The following is a 20,191-nucleotide window of genomic DNA, read 5'->3' as shown; positions in this document are numbered from 1 at the left end:
GTCATTATCTCCAGCAGAGAGAATGAATGATATTTAAGAAGTTTTTTTCAGATCAATGGTGGTTTTATTTTCTGGCATTTATCTATTTATCACTAACTATTACACCTTGATTTCCAAGAGTCAAGTATAGGAACAAAAGCATTTTCCATAGGATGTAACTGTACCAAAATAAAAATCTCTGAGACTGTTTTGTCACTTTGAAGTAGTTACTGCAGTGATATTCAGGCTTTCTGAAAGCCTCAGTTGAACAAAATAATATAGTAGATACATAAATTTAATCTCAAACTTCATGTAAATTTGTTATCTTTGCATTGCACAGAATTTAATGTGTTTCAACATAGTTTAAGGTGATTTTCTTTGGTCTCTTTAGATGAATCATTACAACACTCAACTGAAAAATCTGTTTAGTGTGTTAAATTATGAACGGACTATAAACGCCAGTTTTATGGGCTCTTCAGTGTTTGGGAAAGATGATATCTACAAGACATGGAAGCAGTTTGTTACAAAGGTTCTTGAATCTGGTGGTGAAATTCCTCCTTTCTACTGTGTAAAGGTATGTATTTTTAATTAGATATTTAAACTAGCTTTTCAAAACCAGCTTGTGCAGATACTTTTATAACTGTATTAGCTGTGACCTGACTGCATAATTATTTCTTTTTCTAAATAAAATTTTGTGCATACCTAACAGACTCTGGTTAGTTTTTTGATGGGGGTGGCTGATTGCTTTTTGTGGATGGGTGTCGCTGCAGTAGAGCTTCCTTTACTTGGGTGTTTTTCTGTCCACTTTTTTGTCATGTAGGAGCTCTCACTTCTATACATGTGCTGAATTTTTTGCAGTTACATTTAGCTGGGTATCAAAGTGGGAGAAAGATACAAGCTCAGGTAGGCTTTTGAGCCATATGAAAACCAGAAAAAACATCCTATGTGCATTTGAATAAATTCACTGTCTCTTAAAAAATTGGTCTTTTCTATCTCAGTGTCATTAGTTTCTGTTGAAAATGAACACATGACTTCTAGTTGGTGTCTTTCCAATAAGTTTCTTCTCCCACTTTGAAAAAATCAGTGCTTGTTGTAACCCACTATTTGAAGGAGTTTGTTCTTCACACTTTTGTCAGTTCTGTCTAGCAGACAACATTTTGTTTGATTTCAGTTCATAGCTTTGAACTGGGGCAATGTATACAGAAATATGTAAATTACACAGATTTATGTATATTATAGGGGGGTTCCTTTCTCATCTCTCATATGTCGCTTGTCATCCTGCCCTGAAATAACTTTCGTAATTTTGTCTTGTTATCTTTCAAGCCAAAGGGTAATGTCATTGACATAATTTGTGTATAATAACCCTAAGATTGTTGCTTCTACAGGAATTTTTCAGTTTTGACTATGACAAGTAAAAGCAGAGGTAGGTTTCCAATATGAGGCTTGGGAAAGGTAAAATATGTAGGTTTGCAGCTTTCCAAAAGTCTAAGATGTCCTTTCCATGGCCATATGGTGAGGAAAGTTTCTTATAATATTTAAACATAAAAATATCAGCTATTAACTTAGGTTCAGTATTAGATTTAGGGTTGCATATGGTATAATCTTCTGTTAATAACAAGAATTGTGCTAAAACTGATGATTTGCATATCCCTTCTAAGGGAATACTTGATGAGTGGGGGAAGATTTTTCAGGTAAGTGGCGAGTTTTTATTTTGTCACAAATTTGGCCTAAGTGATGCAATAATTTTACTCCCATGTGATCTATCCTTCAGCCTTGCTTATGTACTACAGCAATACTTTTTTTATACTACCACAATGTTCACAACAGTATTGCTGAATATGTAGTGGAAGATATTTCTTCTATTTCAGGCTGATGTGTCCAAGGCTTATGATGCCATTCCTCACAAGAAACTTGTGGAAGTGATTTCGCGGGTCCTGAAGCCTGAGAAGAGAACTGTGTACTGCATACGGCGCTATGCTGTGATTATGATTACCCCAAGTGGAAAAGCCAAGAGGCTCTATAGGAGACATGTATGACTTCCTGATTTCTTCTGTTTGCTGTTATAAACTTACTTTGGTCCCAGGAAAAGTCTTCCTTTATAGCTTTCTTTACTCACAATTTGAATTGGTTAAGTACTTAATAAACCCTTTTTTACTACTGTTAGATATTTTCCAGAGGTAGAAAAGTTTCTTTTTCGCCCACACCTTTTAAAGTTTTTACTCACAATTAGTAAAAACAGAGATAAATGTGTCATGGAAATAGAGATTTGTGAGTGAGACATTTCATTTTAACAGTAGATTAATTGTTGGATTAAAATAACAGAATAAGGCTAGTCCTTTGATCTCCACTGAATAAAAGAAGTCAGTTACTGAATTTTCCACTGCTTTCATCATTTATTTCTTTACAATTTAAACAATTACACAGGTTTCTACTTTCAAGGACTTTATGCCAGACATGAAGCAGTTTGTGTCCCAGCTTCAGGAGAATGCCTCATTGCAAAATGCAATAGTAGTTGAACAGGTAAGTTTTGTGAGGCTTCTTTTCAACTGAAAAAGAAAGAATTAGAGGAAGATTGGGATTTTTATTGGTTTGTACATGTTATGTGGTTACATTCTCTTGTCTAGTTACCCAGCACCTTCTCTAGAAAGACTTCTGTCAACTCCTCTTTGGTGTTTGTAACAGGCTGTCAGTGTTCAGTGGGAGGAGTGCACCAGGCAGGACATCTGGCAAAAAGTCTGAGACTTGTCCCAGATTCTCATTATTGTCTCAAACTCTTGTTTTAACCAGTGTTTTCTTTCCCTTTTCTAATTTCATTGTTTCTCGCAACAGTTCTCAAGTGAGAAATTAACTGTCTATTAAAGAAGGGCTTCAGCACTTGCTATCTCCAAAACCTACAGAAGTAAGAATGAGCAAAATGTATTATACGCTAAGTAGCTAAGGATGTGGCATCTTGACTTATTTTAAGGATTACCTGTCAAGGTTGATGAAAATGAACTCTTCTTTAGGGGAGTTAAGTGCAACACAAACAAGATCAACTCTTAAAGTTTTTGTTTAAAGAGATTTCTTGCTTTCAGTGAATTAAAATTTGAATTAAAATACAAAAATTACATGTATTTTAAATTTACTGACTGATGCTTTGTTGTGAGAAGAAGGCATGCTTCTGTTTTAATTCTTGTGATTCAAGTGTTTGTTCTCAAGACTTCCTTCTGTGCAAGGAGCATGACAAAGGCATAGATGTAGCTGATATGCTCAGTCTTTTTCTATTATGGAATCATGGGGTTCCATAATAACAACCTACAGCATCTCCTGAGCATCAAATGAGCAGACAGGTATGTTCTTTCAGGCTAATAATTCCTCTTTAAATTTTTCTTTTCTAAACCTGGCAGTGGAAAATGACAGGGTTGACAAAAGGTGATTTCTAACATACAAGTAAAATGATCTTGTGTATCTGTGGACATAGGAGTAGAATATATGGTGTGCCTGGTGTACAGTTCCAATATCCTACAAAAATAAGAAAGTCTAATGAAAAAGGAAACTAGCTGGACATCTCATGTAAAAGTACATTTTGCACATTTTTTCGAACTGATTTAGAACACTGTGCTAGATATTGCATGAGCAACAGCCTTCTATTTAAAACTATTTTCCATTTGAAAACAATTTGTGTGTTGTTATTTTCAAAGAATAGAGTATTTTGAGAAAAGTGTTGTGTCAGGCTGGGTGTCTGTACCACAGGTACATCACGTTACCTTTTCAATGCAAGCAATCAAAAGTTGGCTCTATCAAAAGTTGGGTGCATTTGTCTGCTGCCTAATCTATGCAAGTAATAAGTAATTTTATTTTAATTTGAATGAAGTCATTGTTAAAGTTATTTAAATTGTTGTAAATGGATTTTTTTATCAAACAGTTTTTAACAAAATGTTCCATAAATATTGGGTGTACAGTCATGCATGGAAGTGTTGGTAATACCTGGCAAAGTGTGTGTTTTGCAGCAGAATGGGCAAGTAAGTGTATCTCAACTTGGGGAACTGTACAGACCATGACATACAGAAATTGTCCTACAGGATAGAAAATGGCCAAAGGAGCAGAGGTCTTATACATTGTAATAATCCAGTATATTATGCCAGCACTTTAAAAAGTGTGTTTAGATGTTATGTTTGATTTCTCCTAACACGAAACAAAAAAAACCCAACATCCAACAAAAAATTAACTTGTTGGATGTGAGCAGCTTTTTAGTATGTGTGTTCACATTTTTGGTTTAGGATTTATCTTTTCACTTACTTCGGGGTTTGAGCTGCTACAGTCCACTTTTTTAAAGATTTCTGTGTGTCTTCAAAGTTGTAGTGTGTTTTTCATTTCATTTCATTTTCATTTCATTTCAAATGTTTTGTCACATTTTTAGAGCTTAACTTTCAATGAGACAAGTTCCAGCCTGTTTAATTTTTTCCTTCAAATGATACATAACAGCATCCTGGAGATTGGGAACAGGTAAAAAAGAAACTAGTTATTCTTTGTATAGCATGTTTGGTTTGTTTGTTTTCTGTTAAGAGGATACCTTTAATTGACTCTATGGACTTTTGGTAGCTGTCTTTTAAAGATTTCTATTTCATGTTAATTTGAAATTTGCATATCAGTTTAAGCTCCAAAAAAGCATGATGAGTTTAGAAACAAATTTATATTGAATAAAATTTCTCTTTCCTACCTGGATGATGTTAACTATACACAATGCATTATTCCATAGAATATGGAATAACCTTCATAATTTATTATTCCATAGAATATGGAATAACCTTCATTTAAAACTGCAAGTGTAATTCAAAAGGAAAGTACTTTAAAATGGTGGGATCCATAGTGTGAGCAAAAGCAAGGGTAACATCCAAGTAATCATGCAAAAGCCTTGTTAATCATTTCTCTGTAGTGCAAAATTAAACCTTTTCTGCATGGTTTTGCTATTTGGCAAGTTGCAATAAAAATAAAAGGCAGTAGCAACAGGAATTAAAATTATTGGCAACTCCAAAATTAAGAATCAGATGTTACAGAAGGTGGTAGTGCAGGTTTCTTCTTGTGTTGGTAGAGATACTGGCTTGGTATTTGTATTTTGCCTCTAGGTGGCAAATGTGTACCATGTCTGAAAAAGGAAGTACTTACATGATCTATATTTGTAAATTCAGAGTGATGTATCTTAGAATTAATAGCTTCTTGCTCTGGAAAAAATACCTTTGTTTTAGAAAACTTGTTTTAGAATCTCACAGGACTGAGGGAGAGTGAGAAAAGCTTCAAGGAGTCACATAGAAGAGTGTTTATAGTTTTTTCTAGTTTTGGTGCTTATGCTCCCTTTGGCAGGATTATAAGACTGCTCTTGTAGCATACTTTAATAATGACTAACCAACGTGAGTATGTTTCATGGAATTTTAATGGTTTCCAAGGAAGCACACACTGACAAAACCAGCTTCATACATTTAAATTCTGTCACAACTTGACTGAAAAATGCTGTTTGTTCTGTTAGCCCTTTTAAGTAGCTTGTTCTCGTTTGTCAGAAAAAACCCATGTAAGTTTAGTAAGTAAATAGACTCTTTTTCTCAAAGAAAAAATCACAATTAGTCAATGCTAATGTGATGTTTTGAGAAAAATGCTGATTGTTGAGCTGAGGGCCTATAAGAAATCTTTTAATACCATTTGATATGTTTATCAAAAGTCTGTAAGAAAATAAAATTACTGCAAGGAAAATTTTCAGATGACTCAAAATGAAAGTACAATCAGTGCTCAAAAGTAGTATGTGGTCTAAATTAATTCTCTTCAGCTTCGCCAAGTCATTAATGGAATAATGTGAAATGGACGTTGTAGTATCTCACTGCTTCAAAGAAGTGTTGTGAAAATCATTCCCTTGGATTTTTCAAGCCATACCAATTTGGTTTCTGCCAGCATAGAAAATTCTCCCGTTTGTTTAGTGTACAAGAACACTTCTCTTGAAGCTGTCACCGTAAGATGTAACATAAAGAATTAAAAAACTTAAATGAAGGATGTGTCTGCAGCAGAAGGAGGCCTTGGGGTTTGCAGTTAGTTATAAAATTTCATTCATCAAATATCAGTTGTCTCCTGGAGTTTGTTAATACAAAAGGAATATGTGTATTAATGGGGTTTTTTTTCACTGTTAAAGTTAAAACTTCTGGATCTCTATGTAGATTCTTAGAACAAGCAAATTTAAATAAGGCTAACTGGCAAACATACAACATATTTCTTATTGAAACTTATGTTACACTTGGAAAAAAAAGAAAATTTAACAGCTGTTGTGCTCTTGTTGCATGTTTTGATTTTTTGTTTTCTTTTACTCTTTGCTAGGTACTACTTACAGTGCTGTGGAATTCCACAGGGCTCCATTTTGTCAACCCTACTTTGCAGCTTGTTCTATGGAGACATGGAAAACAAACTGCTCAGTGGAATACAGCAGGATGGGTAGGGATGCTTTGTTTTGTGCTCTGTTACCATAATTCATAATGTGTAGTATATGTGTTAGTCATTTTCTGTGATGTTTAATTTTGAATTTCAAGGATTTCCAACTATTAGGAGTGTGGTGCACACAAACATCTCTGCAGCTTCAGTGAAACTGTGATGGTTTTTTGGGAGAATTTCCCTGTTACAAGGTCGGGAAGAAAATGCTGAGAAGCTTTCCTGTGTCTTTAGTAGGAGATTTATTCTTAGATCCCTGTATTTAGGGATGCTGTAAAGAGTCTGACAAGCTGCTCTTGTACTTCTGAGAAGTTTATGGTTTTGCCTCGCTCTTTCCCGCATCATCTGTGGTCTTTTCACCTCAGACAAGATGAGATGTTTATTACAGACTTCCTGATACTCCAGGCTTCTGCCTGAGGGCTTTCAAATCCACCATTGGTAAATCTTAACATTTTATCAAGGTCACATCTTTATAGCAGATTTTTTATGAGGAATGTTGGTTCTTGTTTGAAGTCCTGTGTGACTTTTGGTAAATCTTCTTAGTCTTTCTGCCCAGCGCGTGTGCTTGCTCCTTAGGAGCTTGACAGAAAGCTAGCCTGATAAAACCTTTGTCTCTTTGTTAGGTGTAAAAATTTTGAACTTCCTTTTACCTTTGTATGAACAAATCCCCAACTGAATCCTGGATTAGGGTATTTAGTCATGAGCTGGACCCTGAAACTTGTTTGTGTTAAGACATCTCCCTTCATTGCTGTGAATTCTTTCCAAAGCAAGAAAAAACAACTGGATGGCAGTACCCCACACAGGTAGATGCTCTAGTGATGTGAGCTGTCTGTTGCTTTCAAAGGGGGGTGTTCACAAAACTGAAATTATGAAACTGGTTCAGAAGAACGCACTCTTCAGTGCGTGTCTGTTGAATGATCTTGACAATTTAATGTGTCCTTTTAAGTCAGGAGAATAAGGTGGTTATTGACTTGGCTGGGCCAAGGTGCAGCTGATCTGGTCATAGTGATGGCAGTACTCTTGCTTTGAAGATGAGACTGTACATCATCATCTCCAGAGCTGCTTCTCTGTGATCTGCTAGGCAGGATTTACCATAAAAACCTGGGCATGCTTGGGGTCTGAATTCTGTTGGAAAAGAAAATTCCAGCCTTTACAGTGGTAGATGGTATTCCATTTTACATTCAAGCTATGGTTTCATAAACAAGTTATTATGTGGTAAATGAAGATGGAGTTGGAGCCCACCAAGAATCTACTTGTGTACCTGGTCTGGCACCTCTTTTCCTTGTCTTGTAGAGAAAGATACTGCAAATTCTCCCTTGGAAAAGTATAAACCCCTGTATCCAGGGAAGCCACTGTGGAATGGTTTGTCTGTTGTAAATTCCTTTGTGTTTCATCTAGCCATCATCATTGCTTTTTTATTTTATATAATTTTTTCATTTATGTTTAGGAAAGAAGCAGAACTGAGAATTTCTTCATGACTCTCAATTTGGAGTTCATATCGGCCTCTACCACTTTTGAATTAAAACAGGCACATTGTTGCTCTGAAGTGTATGAAAAAACTTTGAAAGGATTACGTATTAAAATCTCTAGTGTTGGTTTCTTCTTTCATTACAGAGTCCTAATACGTCTCATTGATGATTTTTTGCTACTTACACCACATTTAATGAAGGCAAGAACTTTTCTAAGGTAGGCTATTAGAGATGTAGTCTTCAAAGTAGTAAGCATTATTACCTTTTACATAACTCTTTTTTGTCTTTATGCACATAGGTGTATTTGTTTTATGAGTTAACAATCAAGGACTATTTTGGAGCCCTTGGTAGTAGCCTGTGCTTGGGAAGAATCCTAAAGCTACAGTCTTGATAGCCAGTTAAAGATCTGTTGCAGTTCACATGATGGGCGATTCCTGCTTAAGATTAAGTTAGGGACCTACCTACTAACCTTGGTGGAGCTTCAAGCAAAAATTAGTGTTGTGGGCTAACCAAAGCAGCTGACAGTTGTCTTTTAAAACCATTTTCCCTCAAATTTTTAAGATGTCTTCTTTACATTCTCAAAATGTTTTTATTGGGCACTCATGCTGCTGCTTTCTGTTCCCTGGGAAAGAATGCAGCTCTTGTCTGATCCAATATTGCTAAGAATTTTCGGGTCACTAACATTCCATGATAAGTATCTGAAGATCCCAATAGCATGGTAGTATGCAGTTCACACAGAAGTTTTAAAACAGTAATTCTTTATTGTGCTTCAGAACTACCTTTTCTTTAAAAATTGAATCCTAGAAGAGGCTCCTTACCACGGATAGGAGTGTACAGTCAGTCTTAGGGGAGCTCTGCTGATGCCGAAGTCAATTTAAAGGATCCAAAGGAAGGTCTTGAAGAAAAGCTTAGCATCTGCAGTGTAGTCAGTTGCATCATGCTTTTCAGTTAGTCAGAAAGATGCAGCTCTGTTGTGAGCTTGAAATGTGGTGGAGCAATCAATTAAGTACAGTTTGAAGTATAAATTGTGTGAAATAGGGGATAGTGTATTTTGAAGACTTCATTTGTCCTCATTTCCTTGTCAGAACAGAAAGAAATTTCTAGGGATTTGTGGGTTTACAGTTCTGGAAATGATAAATCAAACTAACAGTGAGTGCCTCAAGCTATTAATCTCTGTAATATCTTTTCAACACGATGTCACTTGAGTAGCAGTGCAGATATTGTCCTTCTTGCCCTTTGAAGTTGTCTGCATCTTTGTTGTACATCAACTTCTGCACCAGCTGTGCTGATTTTCTGTAGAGAAGTAGCCTTTTCTGTGAGAGATTTCCGGAACTATTTACAGATCCGGTGAACTCTCTGCCACAAATGGAGTAGTAACAGTTTTTCCTAATGTACTATTAGAACCAGGGGACTCAGTAAATTAGTTTTGAGGACCAGCATTACGACTATGACTCCTCAAGAAGAAGAGCCTACCTCTTCCTCTCTTTAAAAGGATGAAGCCTGAACATAAGTACATTGCCAAGTAAGACAAACTGCTGCCTGTCCATGACACAGCTGATCCAGTATGTAGCAGGTAATCAGCAGGCATTCTGGCAGTGAAAACATTCTTAGAGAAAATATTTCTCTCAAATTTCAAAACTTCTCATCAGATAAATGAGGTTCCTGTTATATGGATTCTCCTTGGTTTTATTTACTTCCAAAAACAATAACTTGTCATCTGTCTTTTTCCAGTGATTTTGATCTCAGAGGTTTCTGTGAGTGTGGTTTATACAGCTTCTTTCAAGTGTTGCATGGCTGATGTGCTTAATTTGCATTAATCTGTAAAATTTTTTCTCCATTATCCTCAAGTTTATTTGTGTTTATTTACCTCTTGTGTCTTCAATTTCTTCATTTCTAATTGTGTTCGTTAACCTAAAGAGTTGTCTGTGGTTCCCTTTATTCTTTGATTTCTGCTCTTGTGTTCAAGATCTTGTCTTGCAGCATGGCACCAGTTTTTGTCTGCTTTGCTGGGGGGGGGCTTAGCCTAACTGTTTATATCTGTTTTAGGACTCTAGCAACAGGTATTCCTGAGTACGGCCTTTTAATAAACCCAAATAAGACAGTGGTGAATTTTCCTGTTGATGATATCCCAGGATGTTCCAAATTTAAACAGCTGCCAGACTGTCGTTTGATCCCGTGGTGTGGTTTGTTATTAGATGTAAAAACACTTGAGGTTTACTGCGATTACTCCAGGTAAATAGAGCTGTGTACTCCAGTGTCAGCGTTACAATATCTCACACATAGTAGGAGAAGCACAAGGGTGTCTTGGGAGTGGTGTAGTTGAATTAACTGCCAAAAAGATGGGGATTAATTTGGTATAGACTAGAGTGACTAGCAATCCTTTCAACATCAGAGGTGTTCCCTCTGTACACTTCAGATGGGAAAGAATGTGTGGGGAAGAGAACTTCTCTTTAAACTAGCAACCTTGATCATTTACACAAAACAGTCTGAAGTGGCATAGAACTCAGGACAGGATAAAGTATCCTACTGAAAAGTTCCGTAGACCCTTTACATGGACTACTAGAGATAGCATTAGACATTTGCTAAATATTGAAAAGAAAACTGTTTAAACTCAAGGATAATATTTGCTGCATTATTGACCATTTTTAGTATAAACAGCCCTTAAATAAGTGTTTATTAGGAGGAAGTTTTCCACCAATAGTATGGTAAAGTTCTTCAGTAGTCTTCCTAAACAGAAAAGTTTGGTCATTTTAGGAAAGGAATTTTTGTGACATGGTTTCCTATAGCAAAGGATCAAAGTCAACAGCCAAAGAGATTTATTTGCTGACTTCTTAAAAAAACCAGTTTATGTTGATAAGCTCCTGGTCTGGGAGACACTAATCAAAAAATATAGAATTTTTTATGTTGGAAAAGACCTTTAAAATCGAGTCCAACCATTAACCCAGCACTGCCAAGTCCACCACAGTGTTTGTTACAAGGCTTTGCTTTTGATAAGCTTGACTTAAGTAGGTGGAAAATCAGTGTTCCAGAAACTTAGGTGGCTTCAAGCCTAAGCTCCTTCATTGAATGGATCATAGATAAGATGATTGTCACTGGAGTAATTAATAATGTTCTGGCTAGACCATGTGATTAAGAAATACATTTAGTTTGTTTTTAAGGTTATTGATTTGGCTTTTTTTTGCAGGGTGAATTTTTCAGCCCTGAAAAATTATTAGCCCTTAGCTAATACCCTTAATGCCACAGGGCCTAGTCTCCTTCAACTGAATGTAATTATGGTCATCTTTTAGCTGCTGGCTCATTGATTAGCAGGAAATGTCTGTAACATGGGAGGTTAAATGAGGCTTACTTTACAGAATTTCATTTAGTCTATTAGCTCATGGAGTTTAACTATGTTTTTTTACTTTTTTTTTTCTAGTTATACCTGTACCTCTATCAGATCAAGTCTTTCCTTCAACTCAAGTAGAACAGCTGGGAAAAACATGAAATACAAACTGAGTGCCGTCCTCAAACTGAAATGTCATAGTTTATTTCTTGATTTACAGGTGGGAATCTGAAAATGGATGTTTGGCAATATTGTGATTTAGTGATGAAGAACATTAAAGCTGCTTTGAGTTCTAACATAAAAAAGTTTATTTTGAGAGGAGATCCACGTAATCTGGAAATGTTGACATCAAATAAAATGTGGAGTCTTCCAGAGGTGATCCTTCACAACATTAACTTAGTTGCATTAAAGAAATCTTTAAAGTTTAGCGTAAAATGTTTTTTGTTTAGATCTTCAACAAATTCTATTATAACACTAAAATGTTCTCATAGCTCTATTTCTGTTCTATTCTAGATCAACAGCCTTAGAACAGTTCTCATTAACATCTACAAGATATTTTTACTCCAGGCTTACAGGTAGGTCACTGTCATCTGAAGTGTCAGTATTTCATTACTCTTTCTTGACACATGGAGGAGCTATGAACTAGAAAAAAGTGTGCCACGTAAGTGTGCAGTGTGTGCATCTATGTATGTATGATGTGTGCAGTAGTAAATGTCAGTAGTAGGTCAAGTTATTCTTGTTTAAACACTGTTCTTAAGTAATACTGTTAGTTTTAGGATACAGGGATGTATTTGATGTGTGTGTTTAAGGGATACTTCACCAAATGGATTTTCAGTGTCTTGGTCTTGACAGCCGACCTCAAGATAACCAGTCTGTTTTGCTTCAGGAGTATGACAAGAAGCCTTATTAACCATTTTATATTTAGATCAGTTAAATGTTAGCCAGTTTATATTTAGAACTTTGTATCTGTTAAAATCATATAGAACTTTGACCAGTGTAACTTTAGGTAAAGTGAGGTTTCATTCCACCAAGTTAATTGTAGTTTGTTATTGCCAATAACATTTTAATTGCTCCTTAGCTGGTAGTATCTTGGCATTTGTGAGCTGGTCTTGATCAGCAGAGGAAGTGAATGTTTTGAACAAAGATAAGGGAAAGAAATCAAAACTGATAAGCAAGTTGGATGAAAATACTAAACTCTTTACATTGAAAACTTTGAGTGATTTGCCACAGCAAGTAATTGGGTTTTTATTGTTTTGACAGAGAAAATGTGGGAGAAGTCCTTCACTCTTTGTGGAAATCAGATGTTACTCTTTTGCTGTGCTCACCCTTGTTAGGAAGGGACATTTTAGTTTTATTCTTAAATTCATCTTTGTTCACATTCAAGCTGTATTCTTAGTCCAAGAAGTGTAATTTGGTTTGTGTAGTACAGCACTGATGTGTCCAGCTCTTAAACTTTTGTGTTGTGGGTGATTTAAGATTTTTCTCTGATAGATATGATCACTTAGTTACTTCTGTTTGGTTTTATGGTCACATTCTAACAATGGCCTTTATATGTTACTTAAAATACTGTCCACCATGATAACTGCATGTCAGGTTAATTCAGCCAAAACCTGCAATGCAGCATCGTAGTTAGGTTTATCCTTTAAATATTGAAAATGTCACAGTTTTTTAAAGAGATTGCAATGTGCTGGGTTAATTAAAAATCAACACTGTAATTGGCTATATTCAGCATAAGCAGGATTATAATGCCTGAGTCTGAAGGTAAAAAAAAAAGTCAGTGGTTTTAAAATATCTTCAAACAGGTGTAAGGAAGCATACGATACACATAATTTCTATAGAGTTAGCTTCCAAATAGGCAAAGGAGTGAGTATCCTGGTCTGTGGAATAATTTGGAAGTCTATTGTCCTGCATACCTGAACAGAATTTACTGGGGGGGTTTGCTTTGTTTTTTCTTCCTCTCACACTCTGTCATGTAGCTGTTCTCTAGTGGCATGGTCTGTTATAAGGAATTGGTGATGATGTGTAGTTTAATTTTCCCTGCACATGACACAGTTGCTGTCCTCAGAAGAGAATTCTGTTACCAAAGCAGATGGCTTCAAGATCTTCTTTCAGCATAAAATTTAGAAACAAACATCATATGTGTCTGGCATTCCAGGAATGTGTATATATGGGACAGGTGTCATGCAGTGACAGTGTTGATACAGCTGAAGACTGTTGGGTGCTTTTAAATGTTGTATAGTCCCTAAGCTGTGTAGTCATAGTTTCACTTAAAATTGCAAATGACTTTTGATTAAATAGGCTGTTTTTGTGAACAGGTTCCATGCCTGTGTTCTCCAACTTCCGTTCAACCAGCAAGTTAGAAAAAATCCTCATTTCTTCCTAAGGATTATCTCTCAGACTGCATCATGCTGCTATGCTATCCTGAAAACAATAAATACAGGTATAGGATGTTAATGGCAATGAAGGTAGTGGGTTTGGGTTTTTTTAGACAAGTAACAAATCTTGAATGTGCAGTCTGATGGTGTAATTTTGGGATAAAGATCAGGAATGAATATTGAGAAGTGCATGATAAGAATCATGGTGCATTTTTCTTCTTAAACTCAGTTTTCTGAAGATTGTGTTTCAGGCACTGGTTTTTAGTTTTTCTGTTGTTGTATGAGACTTCATTGACTACACAGGTTTCTAGTAAAAAATCCTGGGGTGATTTTGTAGAAGGAGAGGAGAGATCAGACATACTTCTTAATGCTCGTCATTTTCAGTTACATTATTTTTCCTTTTCTATCTCTAGGGATTGCTGAAGGTAACAAAGGTGTATCTGGCATATTCCCTATTCAGGTAGCAGAATGGCTCTGCTACCATGCCTTCACTGTCAAACTGTCAAATCACAAAGCTGTTTACAAATGTCTGCTTACACCCTTAAAAGTCTGTAAGTATTCAGCTATTTTTACAGTTTTATCTGTGGTTAATTGTAATAAAACTTAGAAACTAATGTATTTTTAAGGTTTTCTCATCCTAAAATATTGTTCTCAGATGTACATTAACCATCTTTTCTGATTTTATTCAAATTTACTTAGTATAAGTAGGCAGATTAAAATGCTTCTCAGCACTGCATTTTCTAGAGCCTTTTTCTCACAGGACAATTGATGCTTGACAGTAAGCTTGTGCAGTTCAGAAGGCTTAGTAAGATTGGGGAAATCATGTAAGTATTCTCAGCAGGTGTAACTAAATAAAATATAAATGCTCAAGATTCTATTTTTAAAAATGTAGATTAACAGGCAACTAAATAAACTCCTCCCACAATTTAAACTCTTACCCAAAAAAGTGTCACATGGGTCACTTGGAAACAGAAGCACTGGCTGTGCTGCAGGTGTACTGTTGTAGAGTTGTGGTGTTGGTGTGTCTCTGACACTTCTGTTCGGTGAAAGAAGCTGTCCATGTCCCTCGCCCCTGGGGAGCTCTCTCCTTAAGCAGTTGTGCAGTCTGCCTGCAGGCCAGCCACAGAAATAATAGAATTTTCAGTTTTAAGATATCAGAAGTGGACAGTGAGAGGTTTTCCTGAAGCAGCCAATCCTGTTGATGAATTTAGCTGTGGTGAAGGCCAGACTCTTGATGCTGACTGTGTAATTGGCACTCTGCTTAGGCAGTTTTGTTATACAAGACCAAGAAATTCTTGGGTTTCAGTCCAGAATAACACCTATTTGATTTGAAATGTATCATAAGCTTCCTTTGATAGCTTCGCTGAGTCCAGTGCCCCAAAAAGAGAGCAGTTCTGCTTTGGAGGGAAATCAGAACATCATCTTGTAGAGAGGGTTACTGCAGACCTAAACATTATGTAGAGATATCAAAGCTAGTTTTAAACATTGTATTTTAAGTTTGGTCTTCTGGAAATCAGGTAGCATGTGTGGATGTCAGAGTAGTCATGACAGGGAAGTCACTGACTTTCAGGTGGGATCCTGTGAAGTTAGCTCAGTATCTCTGTATGCTACAGTAATCTGTAGCACAAAGATAAACAAGGCTGGTAAAAGCCCCTGTGTTGACTTAACAGCTGCATTTTTTTGTTGTCATTTTGGAGTTTGTATTGGTTACATAAAACCTATTACCTCTGTAAGATCATGTTGTTGACAGGAATTGATATAAACATGGTTTTTTCTCGTGTCCCTGCACATGCCTTTCCATTACTTTCCATGGGAATCAATATCAAGCTCAGGTTTTGGGGAGGAGGGTTCTTCCCACTATTCCCAAACCTATTCAATATCAACATCAGGGGCTTGTCAGTATGAGTTGTCATCATTCTTCAGAGTTAAGTATTTAAAACACAGTTACTGTTTAACATCCCTCCTATTATTTCCAGTGGGGAAAGGAGCAAGAGTCTTTCCTTATCATGATCAGATAGAAATAAATCATCTGTGTCCTTTCCAAATACAGGGCAAATGTTTATTGAGCACTTCTGGCTTTCTGCACCATTGACAATTTTGCCGACTCTGTTTAGTGACGGACTTAAACTGTTGCTAGGATTTTACATGTTCTTCCTAATCTTTAAAAAGTCCTTTTTACTGTCTGTAATTCTGTTGATGGGACATTCAGTCTTTCAAAGTATCTATGATTTAATAGAAGGCCTTATTTGGTGGGTAAAGTTGTTGAACAAATGGGCTTATACTTTTCAAAATATAATGAAGTTCTCAAATCTGTACAAAAAAATGCTGCAAGAACAGAAAGTAGGAGGAATTTGCTCCTTGATTTTCTTTGTTAGTATTTTCACTTATAATTTTGAACCTTTTTATTTGTTAGCCTGATTTAAGGGTGGAAGAATAGTATCATATTTTATTAGAGGTTTTTTTAATCCCCATATTCCAGGTGTTTCAACTTTTTAGTTGGTTTTAGTTAGTATTGATTTCATTACTTCATTAACATTTTCCCTAAACCAGAATTAATAGTTATTTGCAGTTGTAGTGAATTGTTTCTGATATGTTGGTAGGTAAGATGCAGCTGATCAGGAAGATTCCAGAGGATACTGTGGCACTACTGGAGGCAGTGACAGACACGTCTCTTTGTCAAGATTTCAAAGCTATCCTGGACTGACTGAGGTTTATTTCATAATTTTCCCAGGTTTGAAAATAAATCCTCTGTCTGTAGGTGACTTTTCTTTGTAGTTTCTTTTGGTAGAGTGGACCAAAAGCAAGTTCACTCAGAAGTTTTACAGCAAGTTCACTCAGAAGTTTTACAGCAAGTTCACTCAGAAGTTTTACGTGTTTGTTGCTCAGATACCATGCCAGGACATAAAAAGAGCAGACAGTTCTGTTAATACTGTCTTGTTTGGGTATTTTGTTGGTGCGGTTTTTCTGTAAATTCACAGGTTGTTTGAAGTAATTTACTTGGTTTTGTTCCATGATTCTCATCTTCTTGATGAAGGAATAATTAAACTATGTTCTGTACAAAATTATTTACTTTCTTGTTTCAGTGGGTTGTCTTGAAGGGCTATGTTTTACTTCTCTGTGTTGCAGACTATTTTATAATAAATTGTCTTGTTAGTTGCAATAACGTGTATTTGTTTCCAAGGCCTTTATTTTATAGAAATCTTTAATATGCTGGGTTATGTCACAAAAAACAGTTACCTGCACAGAGCAAATGCATTTCATGGCAAGATGCACAGGCTAGAAATTTTATGCTTTGCAGGTCACAACTAATATACACCAAAATTTCACTGTCCAAGCTGGTTATGTTTGGTGCATGTTTTATTTATTTTGACTACTTTGTGATATTTTTAATACAGTGTTGTACAGAATGATGCTGGTGCATTTATATCTACAAAACAAAAATTCTTGATTAGATAATATACCGAGTATATTGCTTTTCTATTTGCATATCTTTGGCTCTGTAAAAAGAAAATTTTATCAAGGACATATAGTGAGAGAAAAAGGGAGAATGGCTTTAAAGTGATAGTAGGTTTACATTCAATATAAGGAAGAAATTCTTTACTGTGAGGGTGTTGAGATGCTGGAAGAGGTTGCCCAGAGAAGTTGTTGTTGCCTCATCCCTGGCAAATCCCCACCACACAGGGAATGGTAGCACAGCTCCTAGAAGTTGATTTGCAGTATTTCAATCTGTCCATTAACATCATAACTCAGTTCAAAATGTACAGTCAGTCATACAGGTTTGGGTTTTTTTTCTTTCTGTGAAGTGGCACTGTTAAAATAGAATACATTTTAAAAAAGTCACAGAACAATTGTTCATTCTAGAGATGAAGAACAACCCAGTTGCTTCCCAGCCAGCAGCTCAAATGTTTAAACACCCCCGTGCCCCACAGTGGTCTGCAGTGATGCCGGATGAGGGAGCACTGTCGCGGACAATGCTGCGTGAGAGAGGCCTGGCAGTGCAGAAAGCTTTATTGTATGGGATCCTGTGGCAGGAAGAGACAGCAAGATGCTCCAACATGAAGAACAGAGGGAATGTAAACTTCACTAATGGCTTGGATATAAGCCCATTTTTATCTGTGGGAATATAATCTAGTGATGTGGTCTCAGCTGAAGGTGTAATTTTATAAAAATGAATAGTGTAATGCTTGCAATTCTCTGAGCTGATGTTTGCCTTTCCCAACAATTACTGGCTGAGTTATCAATTTTAACCAGTAGCTGCTGTTTTTGAAGGCTGCTTGTAAACAGATACAAATACAATGTAGAAATCACAAGAGAAAACTGTTTCATTTAAAATGTGCTCCCCTCAAAGAGGCAAGTGAAAGTAAAGCTGAAACTGGGTATGTGTTTTAGCAAGTGGAGAAGTTGGGGATTTGAAGAAGAGCTGGCAGTCTATACTGGAAACTTGGAGATGCTACTGTGGCTTTTGGTAATTGGAAAAAAATACTGTGAGCATTTGTGTAAGGAATAGATGAACCATGGCAAGAGCATACAGTTGTTGCTGTAAAAATAGATGTTTATGATGTTGGGAAAGTAGAAATATTCCATAAAGCTATTTCTGCACAGAACTGTTCTAAAAGAAATAGCGTGATTCATTATGGTGGTAAAGCAGATTCTACTTAATTGGTAGCAAGGCAGTGTGTTAAACAGCAACTGCTGACAGGAAACGTTTGGGTAGAGTTAATAACTTGAATCTAGAAATACTAAATGAATTACCTTAGGAGCATTCTGAATCTGTAATGTGGATTTCGAACAATCATTGGACAGCTGGGAAAATTGCAAAAGATTTGAGAGTTGCGGTGAAGGTTAAGGTCTCAGTATTTAAGAGAAGGTGAGGAGAGAGATTGAGAGCTAAACCACTGAACGTAACTCCCCGCTCAACCTGTGCTGCAAGTGTTACAAGCCACTCAGGAAGTTGATCTTGCTGGAGGGTTTATATGGGCAGGGGGAGAAATGGGGCTGAACATTGTTTTTTAGTGTGTCTACAGAGCTGTAAGGAAGGAATTTGACAGAAGCCCCTCTAGGGGAGCTCATACTATCTGGATGCATCCATCAAACACGTCCTTCTCTCCCCACTGTGTGCTTTTGGGAACGAAATATGGACTGGAAATCTCAAGCTGAGGTAGGTATCAAATTTCACAATGTAGGAAACTGCCTGTGTTCCAAAAGGAAGGTGCTTTTCTTTCTGCATCTGTTTTCTGTTTATTGTATTATGATAATTTGGATGTGTCCTTATTTATGGTGCTGTTGCAATGCTCCTTCTGAGGCTTTTTCCTTTAACAGGCAATTGATCTCCTTGTCTTAGGGCTGTGGATTCTGGTTAAGGCTGAACATCACCATGACTGTTTGTGTCTTTTACTGATTTACCCCCAAAGAACCCAGGTGGTTCCTGCAGCCTAGACAATTCTAGGAAAGTCTTGTCTGTCAGAACGGTATGAGTTCACTGCAGCACATTAGAGCAAAGAAGATTTGATGGAATATGGAGAGAAAAGGTTGGGAGAAGAGTGAGCAGAAGGAGAAGGCACTTAGTCTGTATGACTTCAACACATTGAGTTACGTGTTTGCATACACATGCTCCCTCAAGTAACACAGTCATGCTGTTCAGGAGAAAAATGTACGTATAGGATATCATCTTATTCTTCATGAATAAGAAGGGGAAGATTGTAGCACTAATTTTATTGGAATAAGGCTACAGTTTTGGCATGGAAATTTTGGTAGAGGTCACATCAGAGGTGCACTGACAACAGAAAAGCGGTGTTCATGCAAGAGTTGCTCAACACATTTTCTACATGCCCACTTGAGCTAAACAGTAACTTCAGCTTGTGTTTCCCTGCCATCATTTGTAGTTACTGGAGCTGAAAATTGTCCTCCCTCAGAGTCCTGTCCTGGGCTGAACTGCATGTCCAGTGATCCATAATGTCTCCCTTCTGGTGAATGGAAAGGATGGCTCAAAAGTCAAGTCAGGATACCATGACAGTGACTAAGGATGGATTTATAGACTTGAAAGTCTTTTATATGTAGTTTAATTATTTTCTTAGCTTGTGTGTGTATTAGTTGGATGTGTTTTTGTTTAAGAGCAGAACTCTGACCAACTACTTAAACCTGCTGCATATAGTTGCCTATATGACTTTAATGAACATTTAGCTATCTGTAGTCAGAAACATGAATATGAAGTGTATGCTTTAGTTAGTTAAAAATTGTTATTTATGTATTTACAGCTTTTCAACCCTAATCCTTTCTTTTCCTTGACTCAATTATTCAGCCTGAAGGCTTTGTCGTACTTTATCCTCACATTCTTTCCCTATCTTTTTTCAGAGGCCTCAAGTATCTTGACAAGAGAAATCCTCATCTCCCATCACTACAGAGTGGCCAGGATCTGCAGCCAAGTACAGGAAGTCCTGGTTTTCAGTAAAGATTGATTTCATTGTCATGTTCTGTAAGGTTGCAGATCACTGAAAGGCTGCCATACATCTGCATTTTTGTTTTGCCATTCAGCTATTGTGTTCAGTATGAGAAATTAGGGGGAAAAAATGGGGACACTTTTTTTTTTTTTTTTTTTACGCAGT

At 36.6% G+C, this 20,191-nt stretch overlaps 1 protein-coding gene across 2 annotated transcripts in view; it reads left to right on the top strand.

The window, feature by feature from the left end:
- Window positions 1-16,756, top strand: part of TERT (telomerase reverse transcriptase) — a 28,604-nt gene extending 11,848 nt beyond the window's left edge. Inside the window, exons 5-16 of one of the 2 annotated variants that reach the window (XM_039550103.1) lie at window positions 371-553; window positions 1,848-2,009; window positions 2,404-2,499; window positions 4,379-4,464; window positions 6,316-6,429; window positions 8,038-8,109; window positions 9,939-10,124; window positions 11,308-11,434; window positions 11,728-11,789; window positions 13,530-13,654; window positions 14,003-14,140; window positions 16,190-16,756. In XM_039550103.1, coding sequence (XP_039406037.1) covers window positions 371-553; window positions 1,848-2,009; window positions 2,404-2,499; window positions 4,379-4,464; window positions 6,316-6,429; window positions 8,038-8,109; window positions 9,939-10,124; window positions 11,308-11,434; window positions 11,728-11,789; window positions 13,530-13,654; window positions 14,003-14,140; window positions 16,190-16,293 — 1,455 coding nt within the window. In that variant the 3' untranslated portion in view covers window positions 16,294-16,756. The remainder of the gene's footprint in view (window positions 1-370; window positions 554-1,847; window positions 2,010-2,403; window positions 2,500-4,378; window positions 4,465-6,315; window positions 6,430-8,037; window positions 8,110-9,938; window positions 10,125-11,307; window positions 11,435-11,727; window positions 11,790-13,529; window positions 13,655-14,002; window positions 14,141-16,189) is intronic. The other variant, XM_039550104.1, reaches the window with a different exon arrangement.
- Window positions 16,757-20,191: the final 3,435 nt, after the last annotated feature.

This window comes from Corvus cornix, chromosome 2 (assembly GCF_000738735.6).
Source record: "Corvus cornix cornix isolate S_Up_H32 chromosome 2, ASM73873v5, whole genome shotgun sequence".
NCBI lineage: Eukaryota > Metazoa > Chordata > Aves > Passeriformes > Corvidae > Corvus > Corvus cornix.
Note: the sequence above shows the minus strand (reverse complement) of the source record. Positions and strands in the feature narration are given on the sequence as shown.